This window comes from Chiloscyllium plagiosum, unplaced genomic scaffold, assembly GCF_037043375.1.
Source record: "Chiloscyllium plagiosum isolate Xiang-an unplaced genomic scaffold, Cpla_swu_hap1 HiC_scaffold_16, whole genome shotgun sequence".
NCBI lineage: Eukaryota > Metazoa > Chordata > Chondrichthyes > Orectolobiformes > Hemiscylliidae > Chiloscyllium > Chiloscyllium plagiosum.
Window position 1 is genome coordinate 12,361,789 of NW_028270154.1, and position 27,001 is coordinate 12,388,789.

General features: G+C 45.9%; 1 protein-coding gene across 2 annotated transcripts in view; it reads left to right on the forward strand.

Moving 5' to 3' along the window:
- Positions 1-27,001, forward strand: part of LOC122556983 (calcium/calmodulin-dependent protein kinase type II subunit alpha) — a 258,438-nt gene that overhangs the window by 204,277 nt on the left and 27,160 nt on the right. For both annotated transcript variants that reach the window (XM_087995125.1, XM_087995124.1), the window contains exons 11-12: positions 2,144-2,227; positions 12,394-12,436. In XM_087995125.1, coding sequence (XP_087851251.1) covers positions 2,144-2,227; positions 12,394-12,436 — 127 coding nt within the window. The remainder of the gene's footprint in view (positions 1-2,143; positions 2,228-12,393; positions 12,437-27,001) is intronic.

A 27,001-nucleotide genomic window follows, 5' to 3' on the forward strand; every position in this document is an offset into this window, starting at 1 on the left:
CCTCACTCCATCGGTGCCTCCCTCCTCCTTCCCACTCGAGTGAATCTCCCTCCACCTCACTCCATCGGTGCCTCCCTCCTCCTCCCCACTCGAGTGAATCTCCCTCCAACTCACTCCATCGGTACCTCCCTCCTCCTACCCACCCGAGTGAATCTCCCTCCACCTCACTCCATCGGTGCCTCCCTCCTCCTCCCCACTCGAGTGAATCTCCCTCCACCTCACTCCATCGGTGCCTCCCTCCTTCTACCCACCTGAGTGAATCTCCCTCCAACTCACTCCATCGGTACCTCCCTCCTCCTACCCACCCGATTGAATCTCCCTCCACCTCACTCCATCGGTGCCTCCCTCCTCCTACCCACTTGAGTGAATCTCCCTCCACCTCACTCTGTCAGTGCCTCACTCCTCCTACCCACTCGAGTGAATCTCCCTCCACCTCACTCCATCGGTGCCTCCCTCCTCCTTCCCACTCGAGTGAATCTCCCTCCACCTCACTCCATCGGTGCCTCCCTCCTTCTACCCACCTGAGTGAATCTCCCTCCAACTCACTCCATCGGTACCTCCCTCCTCCTACCCACCCGAGTGAATCTCCCTCCACCTCACTCCATCGGTGCCTCCCTCCTCCTACCCACTTGAGTGAATCTCCCTCCACCTCACTCCATCGGTGCCTCCCTCCTCCTACCCACTCGAGTGAATCTCCCTCCACCTCACTCCATCGGTGCCTCCCTCCTCCTTCCCACTCGAGTGAATCTCCCTCCACCTCACTCCATCGGTGCCTCCCTCTTCCTACCCACCCGAGTGAATCTCCCTCCAACTCACTCCATCGGTACCTCCCTCCTCCTACCCACCTGAGTGAATCTCCCTCCAACTCACTCCATCGGTACCTCCCTCCTCCTACCCACCCGAGTGAATCTCCCTCCAACTCACTCCATCGGTACCTCCCTCCTCCTACCCACCCGAGTGAATCTCCCTCCAACTCACTCCATCAGTACCTCCCTCCTCCTACCCACTCGAGTGAATCTCCCTCCACCTCACTCCATCGGTGCCTCCCTCCTCCTACCCACCTGAGTGAATCTCCCTCCAACTCACTCCATCGGTACCTCCCTCCTCCTACCCACCCGAGTGAATCTCCCTCCACCTCACTCCATCGGTGCCTCCCTCCTCCTACCCACCTGAGTGAATCTCCCTCCACCTCACTCTGTCAGTGCCTCACTCCTCCTACCCACCTGAGTGAATCTCCCTCCACCTCACTCCATCCGTCCCTCCCTCTTCCTACCCACCCGAGTGAATCTCCCTCCACCTCACTCCATCGGTACCTCCCTCATCCTAAACAATTTTAAACAATTAGTTTTCCTCACATTGCCATTGCTTCCTTTAGTTTGTTTTGCCAATTATCTTTATCCTGTAGCCTCTGGTTCTTGACTTTTATGCCAATGGCATTGGTTTCTCCCTGTCAGCTCTGTCCAGACTCCTTCCCAGCTTTGAACACCTCACTCAAATCTCCTCCTGTGAGGAAACCAGCCCAAGCTTCTCCAATCTGTCGAAAATGCTAAAATTGCCTCACACCTAGAGCTATTGGGGTGGCACAGTGGCTCAGTAGTTAGCACTGCAGCCTCACAGCACCAGGGTCCCAAGTTCGATTCCAGCCTCTGTGCAAACTCCACACAAGCAGTTGCCCTTCTCCCCGAGTCTGCGTGGGTTTCCTCTGGGTGCTCCGGTTTCCTCCCACAGTCCAAAGATGTGCAGGTCAGGTGAATTGGCCATGCTAGAATTGCCCATAGTGTTAGGTGCATTAGTCAGAGAGAAATGGGATTGGGTGGGTTACTCTTCGGAGGGTCAGTGTGGACATCTTGGGCCAAAGGACCTATTTCCACACTGTAGGGAATCTAATCTATTCTAATAAAGCTCTCAGTTATGGAAAAAAAAATCAGGCCTCTCTATCTGAGATAGGACTTGAACCCACAACCTTTTGTGAGAAACCCTAGGAAACTGTACATTGAGCCAACATCGAGACTTTAGCAGTGCAGTTCTTTCAGAAATGGTATTATTGTCCTGTCACACTTATTGGGCAGTTAAGTCTTTTGCTTGAGGAAACTTTGCATTATTGCATTGTTAAAACAATAATTTATTTTTTTCTCCCCCTCAGCATCGTGCTACAGTGGCCTCTTGCATGCACAGGCAAGAGACAGTAGACTGCTTGAAGAAGTTCAATGCAAGAAGGAAGCTCAAGGTATGTGTATCTTATTAATCGATCCCCTTGAATGAGTGAACTGAGTACCTGACAGTCCAGAGCTCCTATGACATTGGGCTTTATTTCTTGAGGAGTACGATTGTGAAGTATGGAAGTTCTGTTAAACGTCAACCAACCACACCATGCATAGAACTCCATATTACACCAAGAGTATTGTGGAACTTTTTTTTGGGAATTAGTTGGGGAGTAGAAGGCTTGGAGTTGAATGAACGACCATTCTGATGTTGTTTTCTTTACCTGTTCATGGAATGTGGCATCACGAGCAAGGGCAGTGTTTGATGCCCAAGCGCAAATATTCTCGAACTGAGTGACTTGTTTCAGAGGGTAGTTAAGAATCAGCTACATTGGTGTGGGACTGAAGGCACGTATACATTAGACCAGGTAAGGATGGCAGATTTTCTTCCCTAAATAAAGCAGACAAGTTTTTCTCACAAAAATAAATAGCCTCATGACCACTGAGGCTAGCTTTGTATCCCAAATTTTATAATTAAATTTAAATTCCACCAGATGCTAGGGTGAGATTTGAACCCATGTCCGGACCACAGTAGCCTGGGGTGATAAGTTGCTAGGTCAGCAGACTGTGTCAAACCCCCTTCTAGAGAATCCCTCCAAACAGCCTTGATCTTCACCACCAGGAACAATGTATCCCAAACTCTTTCCCATCATGTTCCCATTTCAGTGCTCAAAGTTTGAGGAGACCCTAGACCTGTGAGAGAGTGGGGACATAGAGGAAAGGTTTCAATGCCTGGCCTGATGGCTCTGACAGTGAGGTGGGGGAAAGCTGTTTAATTCACATGGTTTCTCAGTAAAAGGCTGGGACTCAAGCCTATAAAAGCAGTCCCTGTGAGACTCAAAGGGGCCTCACACTCAGTCAAAACTCCCCAGCAGCTATTGTTGCATCTGAATCCACCACCCCAACATTTGGCCCACAATTTGGGAAGGCCTAACCGAGAAGGACAAGGGCAGCATATACAGGGGAACACCATCACCTGCAAGTTCCTCCCTAAACCACTCATTATCCTGACTTGGGAATATTCCACCGTTACTTCTGGATCAAAATCCTGGCATTCCCTGCCTAAGGGCATTAATGGTCAACCTGTCACACATGGACTGCAGTGGTTCAAAATGTTGACTTCTCAAGGACAATGAAGCTTGAGTTATAGGTCTGACCCAACCAGCAAAGCTCCTATTTTGGGAATACGATTTTTCTGAAAGTGGTATTTCCCAAGGAACTGTACCGAGGCCTCTAGATTTTCACCACCATTTAAATAATGAAGTGTTAGTTATGGACATTTGAAGGCATTACTGTAATGTACAAGTAGAAAGTGAGGACTGCAGATGCTGGAAATCAGAGTTGAAAAGTGTGGCGCTGGAAAAGAACAGCAGGTCAGGCAACATCCAAGGAGCAGGAGAGTCAACATTTTGGGCATAAGCCCTTCATCTGAATGTTCATGGGTGAGGGAGTGAAGCTGCAAAGAAACATTGCAAAACTCAGTGACAGAGCGAAATACGACAGATAGAGTCAAGAATGTGGTGCTGGAAAAGTACAGCCAATCAGGCAGCATCCAAGGAGCAGGAGAATCAACGTTTTGGGTATAAGCCCTTCATCAGGAATGAGGCTGAGAGCCTCGGGGATGGAGAGATAAATGGGAGGGGGAGGGGGATGGGGCTGGGGGAATGGTAGCTGAGAATACGATAAGTGGATGGAGGTGGGGGTGAAGGTGATAGGTCAGAGGGGAGGGTGGAACGGATAGGTGGGAAGGAAGATGGACGGGTAGGACAGGTCAAGAGGGCAGTGCTGAGCTGGAAGGTTGGATCTGGTATAAGGTGGGGGAGGGGAAATGAGGAAACTGGTGAAATTCACATTGATCCTGTGTGGTTGGAGCGTCCCAACCAGAAGGTGAGGCGTTCTTCCTCCAGGCAGCGGGAGGTAAGGGTTTGGCGATGGAGGAGGCCCAGAACCTGCACGCCTTTGTCGGAGTGGGAGGGGGAGTTAAAGTGTTCGGCCACAGGGCGGTGGGGTTGCTTGGTACGTTTGTCCTGGAGATGTTCTCTGAAGCACTCTGCAAGTAGGCGTCCTGTCTCCCTAATGTAGAGGAGACCGCATTGGAAGAAACGGATATAGTAAATGATCTGTGTGAAACTGCGAGTAAATCTCTGATGGATGTGGAAGACTCCTTTGGGGCCTTGGACAGAGACCTACGACAGAGCTCAATGTGTTTAAGTGCAGGGTCATGCGCTGGATCTGGGAAAAACAGGTTATTTTCCTACAGCATGGGAGTATATTCTGTGGAAGAACAGAGAGATTCTGGTGCAGTGTTCAATCAGGAAGACCAAGTTGTTGTGGAAACATGCATGTCGGAGCATGGAATTAAGAATAGTGATGGGAGAGACCATCAGACAGATGAACAGGAATCTCTCCCATTCTTACTGCCTGCCATTGTGTCGAGAAGATGTCACCTTCCACCGGCTTGGGCATCACATCATAAGGTGGGGCTTGTACCCAGAGCTTCTGCATAAGAAAGGGGGAATGCAACCCATTGCATTCCGAAACATCCCCCTGAAATTGCTAAAGCCTACTGCAGTGGTACAAAAGAATATCCAAAAAGGACTCATGAGAGTTAAATACTGAAGAAATGGCAGCACGATGGTTCAGTGCTTAGCACTGCTGCCTCACAGCACCAAGAACCTGACTTTGATTCCAGCCTCGGGTGACTGTGTGGAGTTTGTACGACCTCCTCGTGTCTGCATGGGTTTCCTCCGGTTTCCTCCCACAATCCAAAGATGTGCAGGTTAGATGAATTGGCCATGCTAAATTGTTCCATAGCATTCAGGGATGTGTAGGCTAGGTGCATTAGTCAGGGGGGAGTGGGTCTGGGTGGGTTACTCTTCGGACGGTGGGTGTGGACTTGTTGGGCCGAAGGGCCTGTGCCCACACTGGGGATTCTATGATTAACTCAGCAGGTCTGTGGAGAGAGAAACAGAGTTAACATTTCAAGTCCAGTAGGAATCCTCTTTGAGAGCAGTCACATTGGATTCAAAACATTAAATTCTGTGTCTCTTGTTGTTAAGAAGGCATACAGTGTTTTGGCCTTTATTGATAGAGGGATTGAGTTTCGGAACCAGGAGGTTATGCTGCAGCTGTACAAAGCTCTGGTACGGGCACACTTGGAGTATTGTGTACAGTTCTGGTCACCGCATATAAGAAGGATGTGGAAGCTTTGGAAAGGGTGCAGAGGAGATTTACTAGGATGTTGCCTGGTAGGAAGGAATGTCTTACGAGGAAAAGCTGAGGGCCTTGAGGCTGTTCTCGTTAGAGAGAAGGTTGAGAGGTGACTTAATAGAGACATACAAGATAATCAGAGGGTTAGATAGGGTGGACAGGGAGAGCCTTTTTCCAAGTATGGGGACGGCAAACACGAGGGGACACAATTTTAAAGTGACGAGAGATAGGTATAAGACAGATGTCAGAGGTAGTTTCTTTACTCAGAGAGTAGTAAGGGTATGGAATGCTTTGCCTGCAACAGTAGTAGATTCGCCAAGTTTAAGTGCATTTAAATTGTCATTGGACAGGCATATGGACGTACATGGAATAGTGTAGGTGGGATGGGCTTCAGATTGGTATGACAGGGTGGCGCAACATCGAGGGCCGAAGGGCCTGTACTGCGTTGTAATGTTCTATGTTCTATGTTCTCCCTCCACAGCTGCTGCCAGACCTGCTGCGTTTCTCCAGCACTCCCTGTGTTTAATTAAGATGTCCAGCTTCCACAGTGTTTGGCATTCATTAACATGAATGAATTTTGGTTGGATTTCATGGGGTTTGAAATTTCTCAGGATGGATCTAGTAACAGTGGCTTCTAGTATGCACAGGCAAGAGTCAGTGGAGGGCAAGTCCACATGGAATTGTCACAATATCCCTGGCATATAAATGGGAAAATTATGAATTAAAGCTACATCTTGTATTCTCTTGAGTTTAGCAGACTGTCAAGTGACTTAGTCGACATAATTACAATTGTATAAAAGGATTTGCTTTGGTAGAGAGAGATTATCTTTGTTGGGAGTATTAAGAATAATTCTTTAAAATTAGAGCTCCGGCGTTTCAGGGAAAGATCTCATCTTTCCAGGTGTTAGGAAGTGATGGTGGAAACCTGGAACTCCCTCAAAACATTCTATGGACCAAGGAACCATTCAAAATGTTTAAGAATGGAATGAATCGATGAACACTTGGGTAAAAGAAATGGAGCCAAGGGCAGTAAATGGAAACAAGCTACAGATCAGCCACAAGGCAATGGAATGTTGGAATAGGATCGAGAGGCTGAATGGCCTCCTCCAGTTTCAGTGCCATATAACAGGAGGAGAAGCCCAGATTAGCACCAAGCACAGAAGGTGACTCTTCACCTCTCCTGCCCTTTCACCTCTTCAGTTTCTGATAGATTTAGACATCTCCAACATACAGAAAAGTTTGGAAAACTGGGGACATGTGGGCGGCACGGTGGCACAGTGGTTAGCACTGCTGCCTCACAGCACCAGAGATCCGGGTTCAATTCCCGCCTCAGGCGACTGACTGTGTGGAGTTTGCACGTTCTCCCCGTGTCTGCGTGGGTTTCCTCCGGGTGCTCCGGTTTCCTCCCACAGTCCAAAGATGTGCAGGTCAGGTGAATTGGCCATGCTAAATTGTCCGTAGTGTTAGGTAAGGGGTAAATGTAGGGGTAGGGGTAGGAGTAGGGGTGGGTTACGCTTCGGCGGGTCGGTGTGGACTTGTTGGGCCGAAGGGCCTGTTTCCACACTGTAAAGTAATCTATGTAATCTATGTAATCTAATCTATGTAATTCAGTAAATGAGGCCATTCAGTCCCTCTAGCCCCTTCTCCCATTCCATTAGATCACTATGCATTCTAGTTACCTACCTCCTTTGGCAAGGAAATATGTATCAATCCCAAATTTAAAGCTCTAGATAAAGTTTTTTTTGTGTGTGTGAGATCTTTCCATAATGCCACCGTCCTTTACATGAGTAAATGTTTCCTAACTTCTCTCCTGACCAGTCTGTCTTGGGTTCTAGGATTATCTGCCTTTGCTTCAGATTATCTTCCCCAACCACCATTCCCGACTCTCCATCACCAACAGAAAACACTCCTCCTGTTTAACTTAGCAATTCCTCTGAAAATCCTGAAATCCACAATCAAATCACCTCCTATATTCAAGAAGTACAAGTGCAGTTTATTCACTTTCTCCTCAATTTAATTCTGAGTCCTGGGACGCTGAGAAAATGTGTTACATCCTATCCAAGGCTAATATTCCAAGGTGCAGCATCCAGAACTGTACATAGTACACCAGGTGTGGTCCAACCAAGACTTTGTATGCCAGTTCTCCTGTCACAAAGCCTAATATTCCAGTAGTGTTATCACTTATATTTTGTACCTAACCATTACATTTTAATGATCTCAATTAACCTTCTGTCCACCTTCCCTGTCTGTAGCTTTCCACGTTTTACAGAAGTACTCAGATGTCACCATTTTGTAGACCAATTGATGAATGTTGAATCGTCCACCATTCTCCCCCTTGCTCAATCAATATCTCTTTGTAATTTCATCCTCCCAACATTCTATGAGTGCCACTTATCGTCTTGCCGTTGGAAATCTCGGATATCTGGCTGTCTGTCGTGTTGCCCAGATCATTCATAATGTAACCACTTCCATCCAGTTTGGTGTTCCCAAAGATGGGAAGTCCGGAGCCATAGGTCACAGCCTAAGGACACAGGTTAAGCCATTTCGGACTGAGATAAGGAGAAATTTCTTCACCTGAGACCACACCTGGTCTATTGTCATACAGTCATACAGCATAGAAACAGGATCTTTGGCCCACCGTTACTATGACAACCAACAAGCACCAAACTATACTAATTCCATTTACGTGCATCTGGCATTTTAAGTACTTATTGAGAGTCTTCTTAAATTTTGCGATAGTACATGCCTTCACCACCCTCTCAGGCAGCAGCACGTTCCATTAATCTACATGAAAATGTTTTTTGCCAGATTCCCTTTAAACCACTTACTCATCTTAAAGTTAAGGCCCCCGGTCATAGACTTTCCTATCATGGGGAAAAGATTCTCATCATCTATTCTGTCCATGCCTCTCATAATTTTGTAAACCTCAGATTCCCCCTCAGCTGCTTCTGCTCCAGAGAAACCAAACCCAGCCTATCCAGACTCTCCTCATAACTGAGACTTTCTATCCCAGGCAACATCCTGATGGATTTCCTCTGCACCCTCTCCAGTGCAATCACATCCTTCTGATAGTGTGGTGACCAGAAATGTACACAGTGTTCCATTTGCAGCCTAACCAATGTTTTATAGAGTTGTCCTTGCTCCTATATTCTGTGTCCCAGCTAATGAAGGCAAGTGTCTCATATACCTTCTTCCTCACCCTATCTACGTGTGCTGACACCTTCAGGGATCTATGGACTTGTACAGCAAGGTCTCTTTGTTTGTCAGTACTCCCTAGGGATCTGCCATTCATTGTTTATTTCCTTCTCTTACTAAACCTCCCAAAATGCATCACCTTCACATTTATCTGGACTCATTTCTATCTGTTGTTATTCTGCTCAATTTATCAGCTGATCAATATCAGACTCTAACCATCCTTCTCAGTATCAATAACAGCATCAAATTTCATGTCATGTCCAAGTTTGCTAATTATACCTTCAACATTCACATCCATGTTGTTAATGTACATGACCAACAGCTAAGACCCCAGCACCAATCCCTGTGGTACACTGCTGGTCAAAGTCTTTCAGTCACAAAACAACCCTCCCCGCCCCAATCACCCTCTGCCTCTTATTTGTCAGCCAATTTTACATCCAGTTTGCCAACTTGCCTTGGATCCCGTGGGATCTTCCCTTTTGGACCAGCCTTCCATGTGAAACCTTGTCAAAGGCCTTAATGAAGTCCAGACGGAAGTGAGGACTGCAGATGCTGGAGGTTAGAGTCAAGATTAGAGTGGTGCTGGAAAAGCACAGAAGGTCAGGCAGCATCCAGGGAGCAGGAAAATCAATGTTTTGGGCAAAAGCCCTTCATCAGAAAAAAACATTTCCTGATGAAGTGCTTTTGCCCGAAACGTTGATTTTCATTACTGAAGTCCATGCGAACCATATCAACTGCATTACCCTCGTCAAGATATTTAGTCATGTTTTGAAAAAGCTCAATTAAATTAGTCAGACAGGATCTCCCTCTAATAAATCTGTGCTGACTATCTCTGATCGATACCCACCTCTCCGAATATTGATTAGTCCCGTCTCTCCGAATTTTCCAATAATTCACCAACTGTTGACATCAAATGAACTGGTCTATAATGACCTGGCCTATCTTTGCTGCCTGCCTTGAACAGGGGAACCACATGCGCAATATGTGCAGCTTTGGTCTCCTTATCTGAGGAAGAATGTTCTGCTGAGGGAGGGAGTGCATCAGGTTTTATCATCCTGATTCCCAGGAGGGGAGGACTGATGTCAGAAGAGAGACTGGATTGGTTAGGACTGGATTCACTGGTATTTTGAAGAATGAGGAGATATCACATAGGAATCTATATCATTCTAACAGGGTAAATGAAAGAAAGATATTCCCGATGAATGGAGAGCTCTGTGTAAGGCTGTGATGAGGAGAAATGTCTTCACCCAGGTGGTGGTGAGTCTGGGAAGTTCTCTGCCACCGAAAGCAGCTGAGGCCAAAATTTTGAATTTTTTTGAAGAAGGAGTAAGATACAATTCTTGGGTCTATAGGCTTCAAAGGGTATGGGGAAAAGTGGAAACAGTGGACTGCATTAACTAAATATACTGATGAGGGCAGTACAGTTGATATGGTTTGCATGGACATCAGTAAGGCAGTTGACAAGGTCCCACATGGAAGGCTGGTCCAAAAGGGAAGATCCCATGGAATCCAAGGCAAGTTGGCAAACTGGATGTAAAACTGGCTGGCAAACAGGAGGCAGAGGATGATTGGGGGAGGGTTGTTTTAGTGATTGGAGGCCTATGACCAGCGGTGTACCACAGGGATCGGTGCTGGAACCTTGCTGCTTGTCATGTGCATTAATGATTTTGATATGAATGTAGAATATATAATGATCCGCCATAGTCATATTGAATAGCTTGAAGGGCTGAATGGCCTACTCCTGCTCCTAGTTTCTATGTTTGAGTGCAAACCCATTTCCCTTCTGTCCATCTTTTATTGCCTAACCAATCAAAATTCCTCAAAAAATTAAATTAGGTTTGTCAGTCATGACGTACCCTCCAGAAATACCTGTTGCTTCTCTCTGGTGAGCTCAAATGTCTCTGAGTGCTCAGTCACTCTGTCCTTAATTACAGTTTGCAATCATTTGGCCCCTCAGCCAATGTTATACAAACAGGTACATAATTCCCTGCTTTCTCTCTCCCCTTTCATAAATAATGAAGTTACATTTTTTTTAACTTGGAGTTACCATCAAAAACAATTATAAATTGCATCATAGAGCACAGTCTTTAGGAATTTAAAGCTGCATTTATTTATCATGACGGAGCTCATTTCAAGGTGAATATTGAATTAATGTTGCAATGTAAATGACGAGGTTTTCTTTCAACTGAAGCTCTCAAACATTGAGGTTAACAGCATGGGCCAGGAATGGGATAAAATAATCATAACTTGCCCAGCTAAGTGCAGCTCCAACAATACTCAAGAATCTTGACACCATCAAGGACAAAGCAGCCCACTTGATTGGTACCACACCCACAATTCTACCCCTGCATTCCTGAACACATTGTTGTAGCACTGTGCACTCTCTACATGATGCCCTGCAGCGGCTCCCCTTCAACAGCACCTTCCAGTTGAATTGAATTGAATTTATTGTCACGTGTGGTGAGGCACAGTGAAAAGCTTTGTCTTTTGAGCAAAATAGGCAGATCACGGAGCTAAGTAGCACAGATAGTAAATAATAGGTAAACAGCGGCAAAAACAAAAACACAGGTACAGGCGAATATTAAGAGTTTGTGAGTCCATTCAGCATTCCAACAACAGTTGGGTAGAAACTGTTTTGAAACTGGCTGGTGCGTGTGTTCAGGCTTCTGTACCTTCTCCCTGATGGTAGAGGTTGTAGAAAAACATTGCCAGGGTGGGATGGATCTTTGAGAATGCTGGCGGCCTTTCCTTGACAGCGGGCCTGGTAGATGGATTCTATAGATGGGAGGTTGGCCTTTGTGATTGTCCGGGCCAAGTTCACCACTTTCCGGAGTTGTCGCCAATCTTGAATGGTACAGTTGCCATACCAGGTAGTGATACATCCAGACAGAATGCTCTCGATGGTGCACCTATAAAACTTGGCAAAAGTTGGCAAACCCCCAAGCATGAATGTCCAAATGGAAGGACAACATCAGCAGACACATGGGAATACCACCACCTGCAAGACCTACCTCTGAGACACTCACCATCCTGACTTGGAAATATATTGCCATACCAGTGTCAGTGGGTCAAAATCCTGGATTCCTTCATGAACAGCACTGCGGGTGTCCCTACACACCACACACTGCAGGAATTAATGAAGGCAGCACACCACCATCTTCTGAAGTGATAAACTTAGGATGGCCAATAAATGCTGATCATGCCAACAACTCCCACCTCCTGGAAACTTACGCTTTCCTCTAAACGCCAGCAAGATTGGAAAGAGGAGGTGAAGGATGTACCAGGAATCAATAATGACCAAATAAGGAAATGGAATCGAGTTTAGTTTTGAAAGGCTTAGCGATTCTGCAAGGAGTGGGGTGTCTGAGTGATGGAGCTGGGTTGTGTTGTCCAGAGACAAGCACAGAGAATGCTGGAGAAACTCAGCAGGTCTGACAACATCAGTGGAGAGAGAAAGCTGAGTTAATATTTCGAGTCTGTGTTTGTCTCAATTTCCACCGCGTTTTGCTTTTATTCAAGTGTTGATCAGAGAACCTGTCAAATTAGAAAAATAATGATTACTCATTTGTCGGAGTGAGCCTGCGCATATAACCTGCTTAATTGTGTTAGAGATCGTTAATGCAGAAACACTTATGGATCCATTTCACTTGGAGTTTGAACATGATATTAAACTGCAGCACTGTCCAAATAACCTACTCTCACAGCTCATTTTTCCCTTCATTTCCAGGGGGCAATTCTCACTACAATGTTGGCCACACGAAACTTCTCAGGTAAGGAACTTTCCATTACTTTCTGAAGCAGCCATATTGTCTACATGTCAAGTTACCCTGACAATGTGTAAAATCACTTGTAATGCAACCACCTCATTGCTTATAATTCATTTCTCTCTTTAAACCCCACAGCTCAGATCAGGAACATAGGGTCAAATGTTTGCAGAGTGCAGACCTCTCCACATACTTTTCAAAATGGCAGCACATTCTGGACGTGGGAGATGCCCTGAATCAATCTGTCTCAACCACTTTCTCAGTCAATGCTTTCCAAACCCGAATCACTCGCTGTGTAAAGACATTTTTCTCACGTCTCTAATCCTATTTTCCCAGTTTCCTTAAATGCCTGCCATTTGGTCTTGATCCTTCCACCAGGAAGATCTGCTGCTCCCTACCTATTCTCTCCATGCTCTTCATGGTCTGGTAGGGAGTAGTGTCTGTCCCTGAATTTGTAACCAAGCTCCCCAGACTAATGCTTTGTGGACCTTGAGTTCAAATCCTACCATGGCAGATGTGAAATATGAATTTGGTCAAAGCAAAACCTGAACTTAAGATAGCCTAACGATGACCATAAAACCATTGTCATAAAAACCCATCTGATTTACTACTGTACTTCAGAGAGAAAAATCTAACATCCATTTCTGATCTGGCCTTCATCACAGACTCCCATCAATGTGGTTGACTCTGAACTAACCTCTAAAATGGCCCTCAATCAGTGGCAATTAGGATTGGGCAATAAATGCTAGCCCAGTCAGAGATGTCTGCATCTCACAAATAGGCAGTAAAACAGTGATTTGTATCACTGTATCAAATCTCCTCTCAATCTTGTCTTCTCCAAGGAGAAAAGTCTCTGTTTCTCCATTTCATCCATGGAGCTCAAGTCCCTCAAGCCTGGAGCCATTCTTGTTAATCTCTTCTGCAGTATCTCTGAAGATGTATCTCATCGTCCCTGAAGTACACCATCCATAACTGGATGCAATATTCCAAATGGGGCCAACCCAGGGTTTTGAACAGGTTTATCATAACTTCTGTGGTTTATACTCGATACCCCTGTTCATAAAGCTCAGAATCCTGTAAACTTTGCTAACCATATCCTCAACCTATCCTGCATCTTCTTAAAAGGGAATTAAATTTCTTGGTTGAAAGGTACAAGTATCCCCTGCTTTTTGAAAGTTCGCTTTACACCACTGCGTTTTTACTAAAGATCTACTTTAATAACTGTTTTCGTTAACCGATAGAAATCCGAAGAGGATTTTCGCTCTTACAAAAATAATTTACGCCACTTTGATTTATTTAATTTTGGCTGACAAAAGGTTTCATAGGAAAGCTTTAATTTCAGAAAGCGGGAGAAGCCTGTGTAAGATCCTGAGGTGTCCGGACAGGGTAGGTGTGGAGACAATGTTTTCACTTACAGGAGAATCTAGAACGAGGGGTCACTACTTATAAAATAAGAGATCATCCACCTAAATAGAGATAAAGCAAAATGTTTTCTCTCAGAGATTCGTGAGTATGAAGAATCCTTTTTTCCGAAAAGGTGGGAGAAGCAGAGTCTTTGAATATTTTGAAGGCAGAGGTGTGTAGATTCCTGTCGGGAAATGGGATGGATTGTTAATCGGATGAAATGTGGATTTGAGGTTACAGTCAGATCAATCTTGTCCACATTGAAGTAGTTTTCAGGGCCTGAATGGCCTACTCCAGTTCCTTTTTCATTTGTTTGTAAGTTTGTCTGTCATAGACGCCCCACCCAGCATTCAATCTGCTCCAGCAACCCATGTATACTCTCTCCTACGATAGACGCAACCCACCCTTTTAATCTTTCAAGAGACCTTTTGGGAAAAGTGTTCCCTGACCATGAAAGGTGAAATTAGGATGGTCATTCCCCCTGAACTATTGAACCTTGGTGTACTGCACTTGCTAGAAGATCAAACCTGATCTCCATGACATGTAAACCTATTGTATCCAATTGATTATTTGACCAAATTAATTTGTTCTGAACCCCACAATCTCCTGCTCCATCCTCCACCAGTACATCGGTCCAGTGCCTTTTTAAAGAAGTCAGTCAACTCATCACTTTTCAACAACAAGCTTTTCCACGTGCACCTACTCCAATATTAACATGGATTTGTATGAAAGGATTAATGCTGTAAGGTCTACCCAGTATGATAATGTCACGTGGATTTACAGACAGAATATCTAGCAGTCCAACATCTGGTCATCATCAAACTCTCTGTAACGATGTCCATCATGGATGATTGATCATGTCACTGTAACGAGTAACTAGTTTAGATTCCCTACAGTGTGGAAACATGCCTTTGGCCCAACAAGTCCACACCGACCCTGTAAAGAGTAACCAACCCAGATCCATTCCCCTATCCTATATTTACCTCTGACTAATGCACCTAACACTGTGGGCAATTTAGCATGGCCAATTCACCTGACCTGGATTGTGGGAGGAATCCGTAGCACCCGGAGGAAACTCGCACAGGGAGAATGTGCAAACTCCACACAGTTGCTCGAGGCATAATCAAGCCCGGGTCCCTGGCGCTGTGAGGCAGCAGTGCTAACCACTGAGCCACTGTGCTTCCCTGTTGCTAGCAAGCAATAAATTGTATCATGTGTTATGGACTAGGCCAGACCACTCAAAATATTTTTAAATGGGCAGCCCAGACCATAACTTTGTAATTTATTTCAGTAAGTGTACAGTGAAAATTAACCAGAGTAAGTTGACTAGGTTGACTACCAGGTTTTAACATAGACAAAAATTTATTCACAAAATTACACAATGAAACACAAAGAACAGAATAAAGAATCCCTTCAGAACTCAGTCTATCCAAACCAGACTTAATTATGCTGTTCTGAATGTACACAACAGTCCAAATAAGCAAACCTCTTAAACACAGTAAAATGAAACAAAGGCTTACAGGTCGAAGTTAGAAGGACAAAAGGAGAGAGAGTCCAGCAGCCTGTTTCCACATAGCTACACAGCTGAACTCCCTAACTAGCTCTGGATGGAACGGCTCAACTAAAGAGCTGGCCATGTCCCCTTGACTTATACAGGTTACTTCTAAAAACATCAAAGCTTTGGCCTAAAGACTCATCTATTTACATATAACCAAAAAGGCCTTTCATCTCAGCACCAAACCCAGCCCGGTCAGTTTATGACCCCTCTGAAAGAAACCAAACTCACAGTATCCTTGAGAAAAGGAACAGCTTTTAGTAAAAAAGGTCCAGCTTTGTGATACATGATTATTCCAAAAGATTCTTCTCATTAGACCAGGGCGTGATTTTCCTCTCCTACACTAGTCCACGTAGGCCCTGTAGTTTCCTACACTTTAAGGAAGTAGAGAGTGACTTTCTTTGTGAGCAGTAAGACAGTGTAATGAGCTGGTATGTCCACACAATGGGTTAAGGCATTCACTCTGCAATTATTTTTAAAAATCCATCCAGGAATTATCCTGCATGCTCAGATCTAATCATACTCCCTTCAGTCTTGTATTACGTACTTTAATCTGCATGTTATCCTGATACTAGCTCCTGTAGGATCCCCAGCTCTGTCTTCCCTGGGGCAGAATTTTACCAGCACCACCTTCTGACAGAAGCAGAGGTGGAGGACAGGTGGGTGGGGGTCAGTAATGTAGCAGGGACCCTGCTGAGTATTACCCAAGCTGCTTGTAATGTTTGGTCTCAGTATCCACCTGACATAGAGTCATACAGCACGGAAACAGACCCTTCGGCCCAACTAGTCCATGCTGAACATAATCCCAAATTAAACTAGTCCCACCTGCCTGCTCCTGGCCCATATCCCTCCAAACCTTTCCTACCCATGTACTTATCCAAATGTCTTTTAAATGTTGTAATTGTACCCACATCCACCACTTCCTCAGAAAGTTCATTCCACACACAAACCACCTTCTGTATGAAAGATTTGCCCCTCACGTGTTTTTTAAATCTCTCTCCTCTCACCTTAAAAAAGTCCCCTTAGTCTTGAAATACCCCATCCTAGGGAAAAGACAACAACCATTAACTCTATCTATACCCTTCATTATTTTTTAAACTTCCACCTCCTACGCTCCAGTGAAAAAAAGTCCCAGCCTATCCAGCCTTTTGTTTCTAACTCAAACCTTCCGGTACAGTTCAGCTTGCACACTCACCCAGATTCCAATGCAGAATACCATGATACCTGCCATACGGAATTTGGCCTCTGCTGGGGATTATGCTCCATAAAAGCCTCCTCCTGTGCTAGATGTCTCCATCCACCCTGGACACCCCACTGTCCCCCTCTTGCTTTCTCTGTATAGACCAAATTCTTATTACCCATAGGGTAATAGGGGCATAACCCTCCTGGGGATAACACAAAATCATGAATAGTGCTCGACAGGAATGTCACCAATCTCACACAAAGGACTGTGCAATGCTTCAGGACTTGACAATCAGGAAAAATCAAGAGGGTTTCGATCAGATCTCACCAATACCCGGATCTACAGGGTAGCAAATCCATGTAAAACACAGAGTGTGCTTACATATTAAACTAGCTTCATATGTCCAGTGCTTCACCACTCCCTGTGACTGTATGTACTTTCCACTCACCATATAAGGAAGAATTGCATTTACGTTGCACCTTTCACGGGCTTGCCCAAAGCTTTAGAAGAGCAGTCTCTACTGTAACGTAGCCAGTAAAGAAATTCTTCCTTACTCGATCTGTTGGTGGTCAACTGCTCTCTGTCTCATACCTTCCACAAGTGGAAACAATTTCTCCAAGTCAACCGTCCAGCTCCTCTTTCATCGTAAAATACCTCTTTCAGGTTTCTATGCACCCTTTTTACAATTCAGGTTAAAATAAAAAATCTTCCCTGCACTTCCCCTAGAGCTTGACAGACAATGAAATACTTTCGATGCATAGTCTCTGCTAGAAAATAGAAAACATACTGATTAGTTTGAGGAAACCAGGACCCTAGAAGCAGCAATGAGATAAATAGCCAGATAATTGGACTCTCAGTGGTCTTATAAAATATAAACATATAAAGTTATGAAGGGAATTTATAAGCTGGAAGCAGGGAGGTTATTTCCACTGGTGGGTGAAACTGGAACTAGGGGGCATAGCCTCAAAATAAGAGGAGTTGATTTTGGACTGAGGAGGAACCTCTTCACCCAGAGGGTTGTGAATCTGTGGAATTCCCTGCCCAGGGAAGCAGATGAGGCTTCCTCATTGAGTGTTTTTAAGGTAAAGACAGATAGATTTTTGAGCAGCAAAGGAATTAAGGGTTATGGTGAGCCGGAGGGTAATTGGAGCTGGGTCCACAGAAAAGATCAGCCATGATCTTATTGAGTGGAGAAGTAGGCTTGATGGGCCAGGTGGCCCTGCTCCTATTCCTGGTGTTCTTATGTAGAGATCCATTCCTCCCCAGAAGGGGAGTAAATCAGACACCAAAGGAAGAGAAAATTGTCAAGAGAAAATGAGAGCACCTGACTGAGTGCTTAAATCTCTTCACCAGAATCAAGAATAAAATTGATCTCTTTCTATTTCACTTTCCAGTTGCTTGTGTTGACAGAAACTTGATGAATGGTCTCGTCCTGTAAATGTGTTAGTGAGGGTTGATTAACCTCGGTCTGATCTAAGGGAACATGCTTTTCTCTCTGGTCATGGAGATTGATGAGCCCAACAGAGGGCCATGGATTAAGTTAATGGGGTGCTTCACAGTAAATGTCTATCGTGGAGGCTGGGACTGGATCATTGCAATAGGGCCAGGAGGATCCAGCATCTAACAGCACACAGTTTGATACAGTTTATACTCGTGCAGAGTGTTTGCTAAAACATTGATAACTGGAACTGCTTGGAACTGCTATAAGCTATACCTTATCTGTCTCTCTGCACTTTGCTTTGGTCATAACGTTACTCTAAAACCTTATCTCATGAAGGCACTGTTCCCATCAGCAAACATCTTTGCCTCTCTATCACACTCTCTCTACTCCTTTAACACCCTGCAGGGGTTCCTCAGGCTAGTGTCCTAGACCCAACCATTTTCAGCTGCTTCATCAATGATGTTCCCTCCATCATAAGGTCAGAAGCGGGGATGTTCGCCAATGATTTCACAGGGTTCAGCACCATCCGCAGCCCCTCAGATACTGAAGCAGTCCATGTTTAAATGCGATAAGAGCTGGACAATATTTGTTTGAAAAGTGGCAAGTAACATTCACGCCCCAAAGATGCCAGGAAATGACCATCTCCAACAACTGAGAATCTAAACATCACCCCTTGACATTCAATGGCATTACCATCACTGAATTCCCAACTATCAATATTTTGAGGGTTACTGTAGACCAGAAACTGAGTCAAGCCAGATAACTATGGTGGTGACAAGAACAGGTCAGAGGCTAGGAATCCTGCAATAAATAACTCAACTCGTGACTCCCCAAAATCGATAAGTCACAAGTCAAGAGTGTAATACTCCCCACTTGCCTGGATGGGTGCAGCTCCAAGAACATTTAAGAAGCTTGACACCATCCAGAAAAAAGCAGCCTGTTTAATTAGCACTACATCCAACAACAACACTCAGTAGCAGCAGTGTGTACCATCGACAAGATGCACTGCAGAAATGCACTAAGGTTCCCTCAACAGCACCTTCGATATCCAGAAAGAGCAGTAGAAACATGGGAACACCACCACCTACAAATTCCCCTCCAAGCCATCACCAATCTGATTTGGAAATGTGTTGCTAGGTCAAAATCCTGGAATTCCCTTCCCAAGGGCATTTTGGGTCTATCCACAGCAAGTGGACTGCAGCGATTCAAAAGGGCAGCTTCCCACCACCTTCTCAAAGGCAACTAGAGATGGGCAATAAATATTGGCCCAGCCAGTGATGCCCCCATCTCACGGATGAATATACTTCCGACCAGTTATCATCAGCGACGTTAAGTGGCTTGGTGTCTAATGTTGGTCTGTAAATGTTACTGTGAAAACAACTTGAGATATTTTATTATGTTAAAGACTCTGTACAAACCATAAATATATATGAGTTGTTGTCGAAGCTCTTTAGAGGAACGGAGATCATGAAAGGCGCTATATAAATTCAAGCTGTTCAGTTTTCTTGACGCAGAACTGGTTGATAATTGTGTTCAGAGAGATTTAACGAACTGAAGATTGTAAAATATTTCAAGGATATTGGTCAGTAATTATTTTCTTCCATATCCTTATGATTATCAACATTTGAGATGTGTCCAATTTTAAATTTAATTACATTCAGGCAGTGGAATTTACTTATCTCATGAATATATTTACTTAAGAATCAATTTTGTTTCAGCCAGTCAGAGATTTTATAAGAGAGAGTTACTCGGTGCCTCAGTCTACTGCTTGCAAAATGCTCCAGGGTTTTAGAGGTTGGTTCAGAGGTGGATGTTTCATCTGGTTCCACTTTCTCTGCAATTTCTGCACACTCAGACAATCTCTCTCACACCCACATTCACAAACACTCTCTCTCACACACACTCTCTCACACACTCACAGACACTCTTTCTCACACACACATTCACAGACACTCTCTCACACAGACACACTCTCACACAGACACTCACAGACACACTGTCTCACACACACTCTCACACAGACATTCACAGACACTCTCTCTCACACCCACATTCACAGACACTCTCTCTCACACACATTCACAGACACTCACACACATTCACTGACATTCACACACTCACAGACATTCACTCACTCACAGACATTCACACACTCACAGACACTCTCTCACACACATTCACAGACACTCTCTCACATAGACACTCACAGACACACTCACACACACACTCACAGACACACTCTCACACAGACATTCACAGACACTCTCACCCATTCACACACACTCTCTCACACACACATTCAGACACTCTCACACAGACATTCACACACACTTACACAGACACTCACAGACACACTCTCTCACACGCACATTCACAGACACACACACACACATTCACAGACACTCTCTCTCACATACACATTCACAGACATCTCTCTCACACAGACATTCACACACACACTCTCACACACACTCTCACACACACACACTCTCACACACATTCACAGACATTCTCACACAGACATTCACGCTCTCTCATACACACATTCACAGACACTCTCTTACAAACATTCAGACACTCTGACACACACATTCACAGACACTCTCACACATTCACAGACATTCTCTCTCACACACATTCACACACTCCCTCTCTCTCACACACATTCACAGACAATCTCTCTCACACACACATTCACAGACACTCTCTCTCACACACACATTCACACACTCTCTCTCTCACGCACACATTCACAGACTCTCTCACACACACATTCACAATCTCTCTCTGACACACACATTCACAGACACTCTTTCTCTCACACACATTCACAGACACTCTCTCACACACACTCACAGACACTCTTTCTCTCACAGACATTCACAGACACTCTCTCACACACACATTCACACACACTCACACAGACACTCACAGACACACTCACACAGACATTCACACTCACACACACACATTCACAGACACACACACACACTCACAGACACACACACATTCACAGACACTCTCACACAGACATTCACAGACATACATTCACAGACACTCTCTCACACACACACATTCACAGGCACTCTCACACAGACATTCACACTCTCTCTCACACACATTCACAGACAATGTCTCTCACACATATTCACACACACTCTCTCTCACACACATTCACACACACACTCTCTCACACACACTCACAATCTCTCTCTCACACACATTTACAATCTCTCTCACACACACATTCACACACACTCTCTCACACACATTCACACACACACACACTCACAATCTCTCTCTCACACACATTTACAGACAATCTCTCTCACACACACATTCACAGACACTCTCTCTCACACACTCTCTCTCACACACACATTCACACACACTCACACACATTCACAGACACACTCTCACACACACATTCACAGACACACTCACACACACTCACAGACACACTCTCTCACACACACTCTCACACAGACATTCACAGACTCTCTTACACACACTCACAGACACTCTCTCACACACACAGACACTCTCACACACACATTCATAGACACTCTCTCACACACACATTCACAGGCACTCTCGCAGACATTCACACTCTCACACACACACACATTCACAGACACTCTCTCACACACACATTCACACACTCTCACACACACACTCACAGACAATCTCCCTCTCACACACATTTACAGACAATATCTCTCACACACACATTCACAGACACTCTCTCATACACACATTCACAGACACTCACACACACACATTCACAGACATTCACACACACTCACAGACACACACACACACACATTCACAGACACTCTTTCTCACACACACATTCACAGACACTCTCTACACAGACTCCCTCTCACACAGACACTCACCGACAAACTCTCTCACACACACTCTCATACAGACATTCACAGACAATCTCTCTCACACAGACATTCACAGACAATCTCTCACACACTCACAGACACACTTTCTCACACACACACATTCACAGACACTCTCACACAGACACACTCTCACACAGACACTCACAGACACACTCTCACATGGACATTCACAGACACTCTCTCTACCCTCCCTCCCACTCCAACCTCTCACCCTCACAACGCGTAGCCCTCCAATCCCTCTGCTCTAATCCCAACCTCACCATCAAGCCAGCAGATAAAGGGGGCGCAGTGGTAGTCTGGCGCACTGACCTCTACACCACTGAAGCCAAACACCAACTCGAGGACACCTCTTCCTACCGCCCCCTCGACCATGACCCCATCCCCCCCATCACCAAACCATCATCTCCCAGACCATACAGAACCTCATCACCTCAGGAGATCTCCCACCCACAGCTTCTAACCTCATAGTCCGGGAACCCCGCAATGCCTGTATCTACCTCCTTCCCAAGATCCACAAGCCTGACCATACTGGCCGACCCATTGTCTCAGCATGCTCCTGCCCCACTGAACTCATCTCTACCTACCTCGACACTGTCCTATTCCCCCCTAGTCCAGGAACTCCCCACATACGTTTGAGACACCACCCATACCCTCCATCTCCTCCAAGATTTCCGTTTCCCCGGCCCCCAACACCTCATCTTCACCATGGATATCCAATCCCTCTACACCTCCATCCGCCATGACCAGGACCTCCAATGTCCCCAACAGTACCCTTCCACCGACACTCTCATTCGTTTGGCCAAACTGGTCCTCACCATTAACAATTTCTCCTTCAAATCCTCCCACTTCCTCCAGACCAAAGGGGTAGCCATGGGCACACGTATGGGCCCCAGCTATGCCTGTCTCTTTGTTGGCTACATAGAACAGTCGATCTTCCGTAATTACACCGCACCACTCCCCACCTCTTCCTCTGCTACATTGATGACTGCATTGGCGCCACCTCATGCTCCCGCAAGGAGGTTGAGCAATTCATCAACTTCACCAACACATTCCACCCTGACCTTAAATTTACCTGGACCATTTCTGACACCTCCCTCCCCTTCCTGGACCTCTCCATCTCCATTAATGACAACCAACTTGACACTGACATTTTTTACAAACCCACCGACTCCCATAGCTACCTGGATTACACCTCTTCCCACCCTACCTCTTGCAAAAATGCCATCCCATATTCCCAATTCCTCCACCTCCGCCGTATCTGCTCCCAGGAGGACCAGTTCCACCACAAAACACACCAGATGGCCTCCTTCTTTAGAGACCGCAATTTCCCTTCCCACGTGGTTAAAGATGCCCTCCAACGCATCTTGTCCACATCCCGCACCTCCGTCCTCAGACCCCACCCATCCAACCGTAACAAGGACAGAACCCCCCTGGTGCTCACCTTCCACCCTACCAACCTTCGCATAAACCAAATCATCCGCCGACATTTCCGCCACCACCAAACAGACCCCACCACCAGGGATATATTTCCCTCCCCACCCCTCTCCGCCTTCCGCAAAGACCGTTCCCTCCGTGACTACCTGGTCAGGTCCACACCCCCCCTACGACCCACCCTCCCATCCTGGCACTTTCCCCTGCCACGCAGGAACTGCAAAACCTGTGCCCACACCTCCTCCCTCACCTCTATCCAAGGCCCTAAAGGAGCCTTCCACATCCATCAAAGTTTTACCTGCACATCCACTAATATCATCCGTTGCTCCCGATGCGGTCTCCTCTACATTGGGAAGACTGGGCGCCTCCTAGCAGAGCGCTTTAGGGAACATCTCTGGGACACCCGCACCAATCAACCAAACCGCCCCATGGCCCAACATTTCAACTCCCCCTCCCACTCTGGTGAGGACATGGAGGCCCTGGGCCTCCTTCACCGCCGCTCCCTCACCACCAGACGCCTGGAGGAAGAACGTCTCATCTTCCGCCTCGGAACACTTCAACCCCAGGGCATCAATGTGGACTTCAACAGTTTCCTCATTTCCCCTTCCCCCATCTCACCCTAGTTTCAAACTTCCAGCTCAGCACTGTCCCCATGACTTGTCCTACCTGCATATCTTCTTTTCCACCTATCCACTCCACCCTCCTCCCTGACCTATCACCTTCATCCCCTCCCCCACTCACCTATTGTACTCTATGCTACTTTCTCCCCACCCCCACCCTCCTCTAGCTTATCTCTCCACCCTTCAGCCTCTCTGCCATTATTCCTGATGAAGGGCTTTTGCCCGAAACGTCGATTTTGGTGCTCCTCGGATGCTGCCTGAACTGCTGTGCTCTTCCAGCACCACTAATCCAAAATCTGGTTTCCAGCATCTGCAGTCATTGTTTTTACCTACTCTCTCTCACACACACACACTCACAGACACTCTCTCTCACACACACATTCACAGACAATCTCTCTCACACACATTCACAGACACTCTCTGTCACACACACATTCACAGACACTCTCTGTCACACACATTCACAGACACTCTCTCACACACATTCACAGACACTCTCTCACACGCATTCACAGACACTCTCTCTCTCACACATATTCACAGACACACTCTCACACAGACACTCACAGACACTCTCTCTCTCACACACATTCACAAACTCTCTCACACACACATTCACACACACTCTCTCACACACACATTCACACACACTCTCTCACACACACATTCACAATCTCTCTCACACACACATTCACAGACACTCTCTGACACACACATTCACACACACTCTCTCACACACACTCACAGACACTCTCTCTCACACACACATTCACAGACACTCTCTCACACACAGACATTCACAGACACACACACAGACATTCACAGACACACACACATTCACAGACACACTCACACATTCACACTCTCTCTCACATACACATTCACACACTCTCTCTCACACACACATTCAGACACTCTCTGACACACGCATTCACGCACACTCTCTCACACACACATTCACAATCTCTCTCACACACATTCATACTCTCTCACACACATTCACAGACACTCTCTCTCACACACTCACAGACACTCTTTCTCACACACACACTCACAGACACTCTCTCTCACACACACGTTCACAGACACTCTGTCTCACACATTCACACTCTCACAGACACTCTCACACAGATATTCACACACTCTCATACACACATTCACAGACACTCTTTCTCACACACACATTCACAGACACTCTCTCACACAGACACTCACAGACACTCTCACTCAGACATTCACAGACACTCTCTCTCACACACACATTCACACACATTCTCTCACACAGACATTCACAGACACACTCTCTCATACAAACTCACAGACACACACACACAGACATTCACAGACACACACTCTCACACATACGTTCACACTCTCACACACACATTCACAGACACTCTCTCTCATACACACATTCACAGACACTCTCTCACACAGACATTCAGACACACTCTCTCACACACACTCACAGACACACTCACACAGACATTCACAGACACACACACTCACAGGACATTCACAGACACACACACACACTCACCGACACACACACAGACATTCACACACTCACACTCTCTCACACATTCACACACACTCTCTCACACATTCACAGACACACTTTCTCACACACACATTCAGACACTCTCACACAGACACACATTCACACTCTCACACACACACATTCACAGAGACTCTCATACAGACATTCACACTCTCTCTCATACACACATTCACATACACACATTCACATACACATTCACAGACACTCTCTCACACACACACATTCACAGACACTCTCACACATTCACACTCTCACACACACTCTCACATTCGCATACAAACATACACACTCATACACGCATAGACTGTCTCTCACTCTCTCACACGCACTCTCTTTCAAATATACTCTCTCTCACAGACATTCTCTCATACACCCTCTCTCATACACTCTCTCTCATACGCACATATACAGTCTCTCTCACACACATACTCTCTATCTCACACACATTCTCCCTCACAGACACACTCTCTCAAACATACACAGTCTCTCTCACACACATACTCTCTATCTCACACGCATTCTCTCTCACAGACACACTCTCTCATACATACATACACAGTCTCTCTCACACACATACTCTATCTCTCACACACTCTCATACACTCTATCTCTCACACACACACTCTCATACACACTCTCTCACGCACACATACAGACACGTTCACTCACTCTCACTCTCTCACACACTCTCACAGGGAAACCTTCTCTCACAAAGACATGCTCGTACTCCTGCCCCACTCCCATTTGATGCCCCTCACTGCCCCTCACTTGCCCCTTCAGATGCCAACTCCTTGTTTGTTGTGTCCCACTCACCAACGTCCGGTTGCTACCTATCCCCGACCCTCACTGTTTTGCTCGCTGTCCCTTTCTGAGTTCTCACCACTTCCCACTCACTGCCCGTCCCCTGATCACTAATATCTTTTAGAGAAGGAGATTTGCCACCATTACCCCCTCTGGCCTACACGTGACTCCAGACCCACTGTAATGTGGCTGACTGTGAAATGACCCAACCACACAGTTACATTGAAGAAGGTGGGTCACTGCTGCCACCTGCTGGCCTTGCTGTCAATGCCCACGGCTCATCATTCAATAAAACAAACCTGGGAGAGGCCAAGTAACGACCCTCATTTAAACCTGACTCTCTCATTCCCAAATGCATTCTCCAGCTTCTGTCTTAATCCATCTTCCTTTCTCCAATTTCTCAGCTCACAAAAGGGAGCAGACATTTCGGACACCATAAAATCAGAAGAAATAGGAACAGGAGTGAGGCATTTGGCCCCTTGAGGCCGTTCCACCAACCATTAGGATCATGTTTGATCCAACACTCTTCATGTCCACTTCCTTGCATTTTGCACCTAACCCTTGACTCCCTGACTGTTCAGGAATCTATCAATCTCAGCCTTAAATGTGCGCAGGGACTCTCCCATGCAGCTTTCTGTGACAAGCGATTCCAAAGACTCTC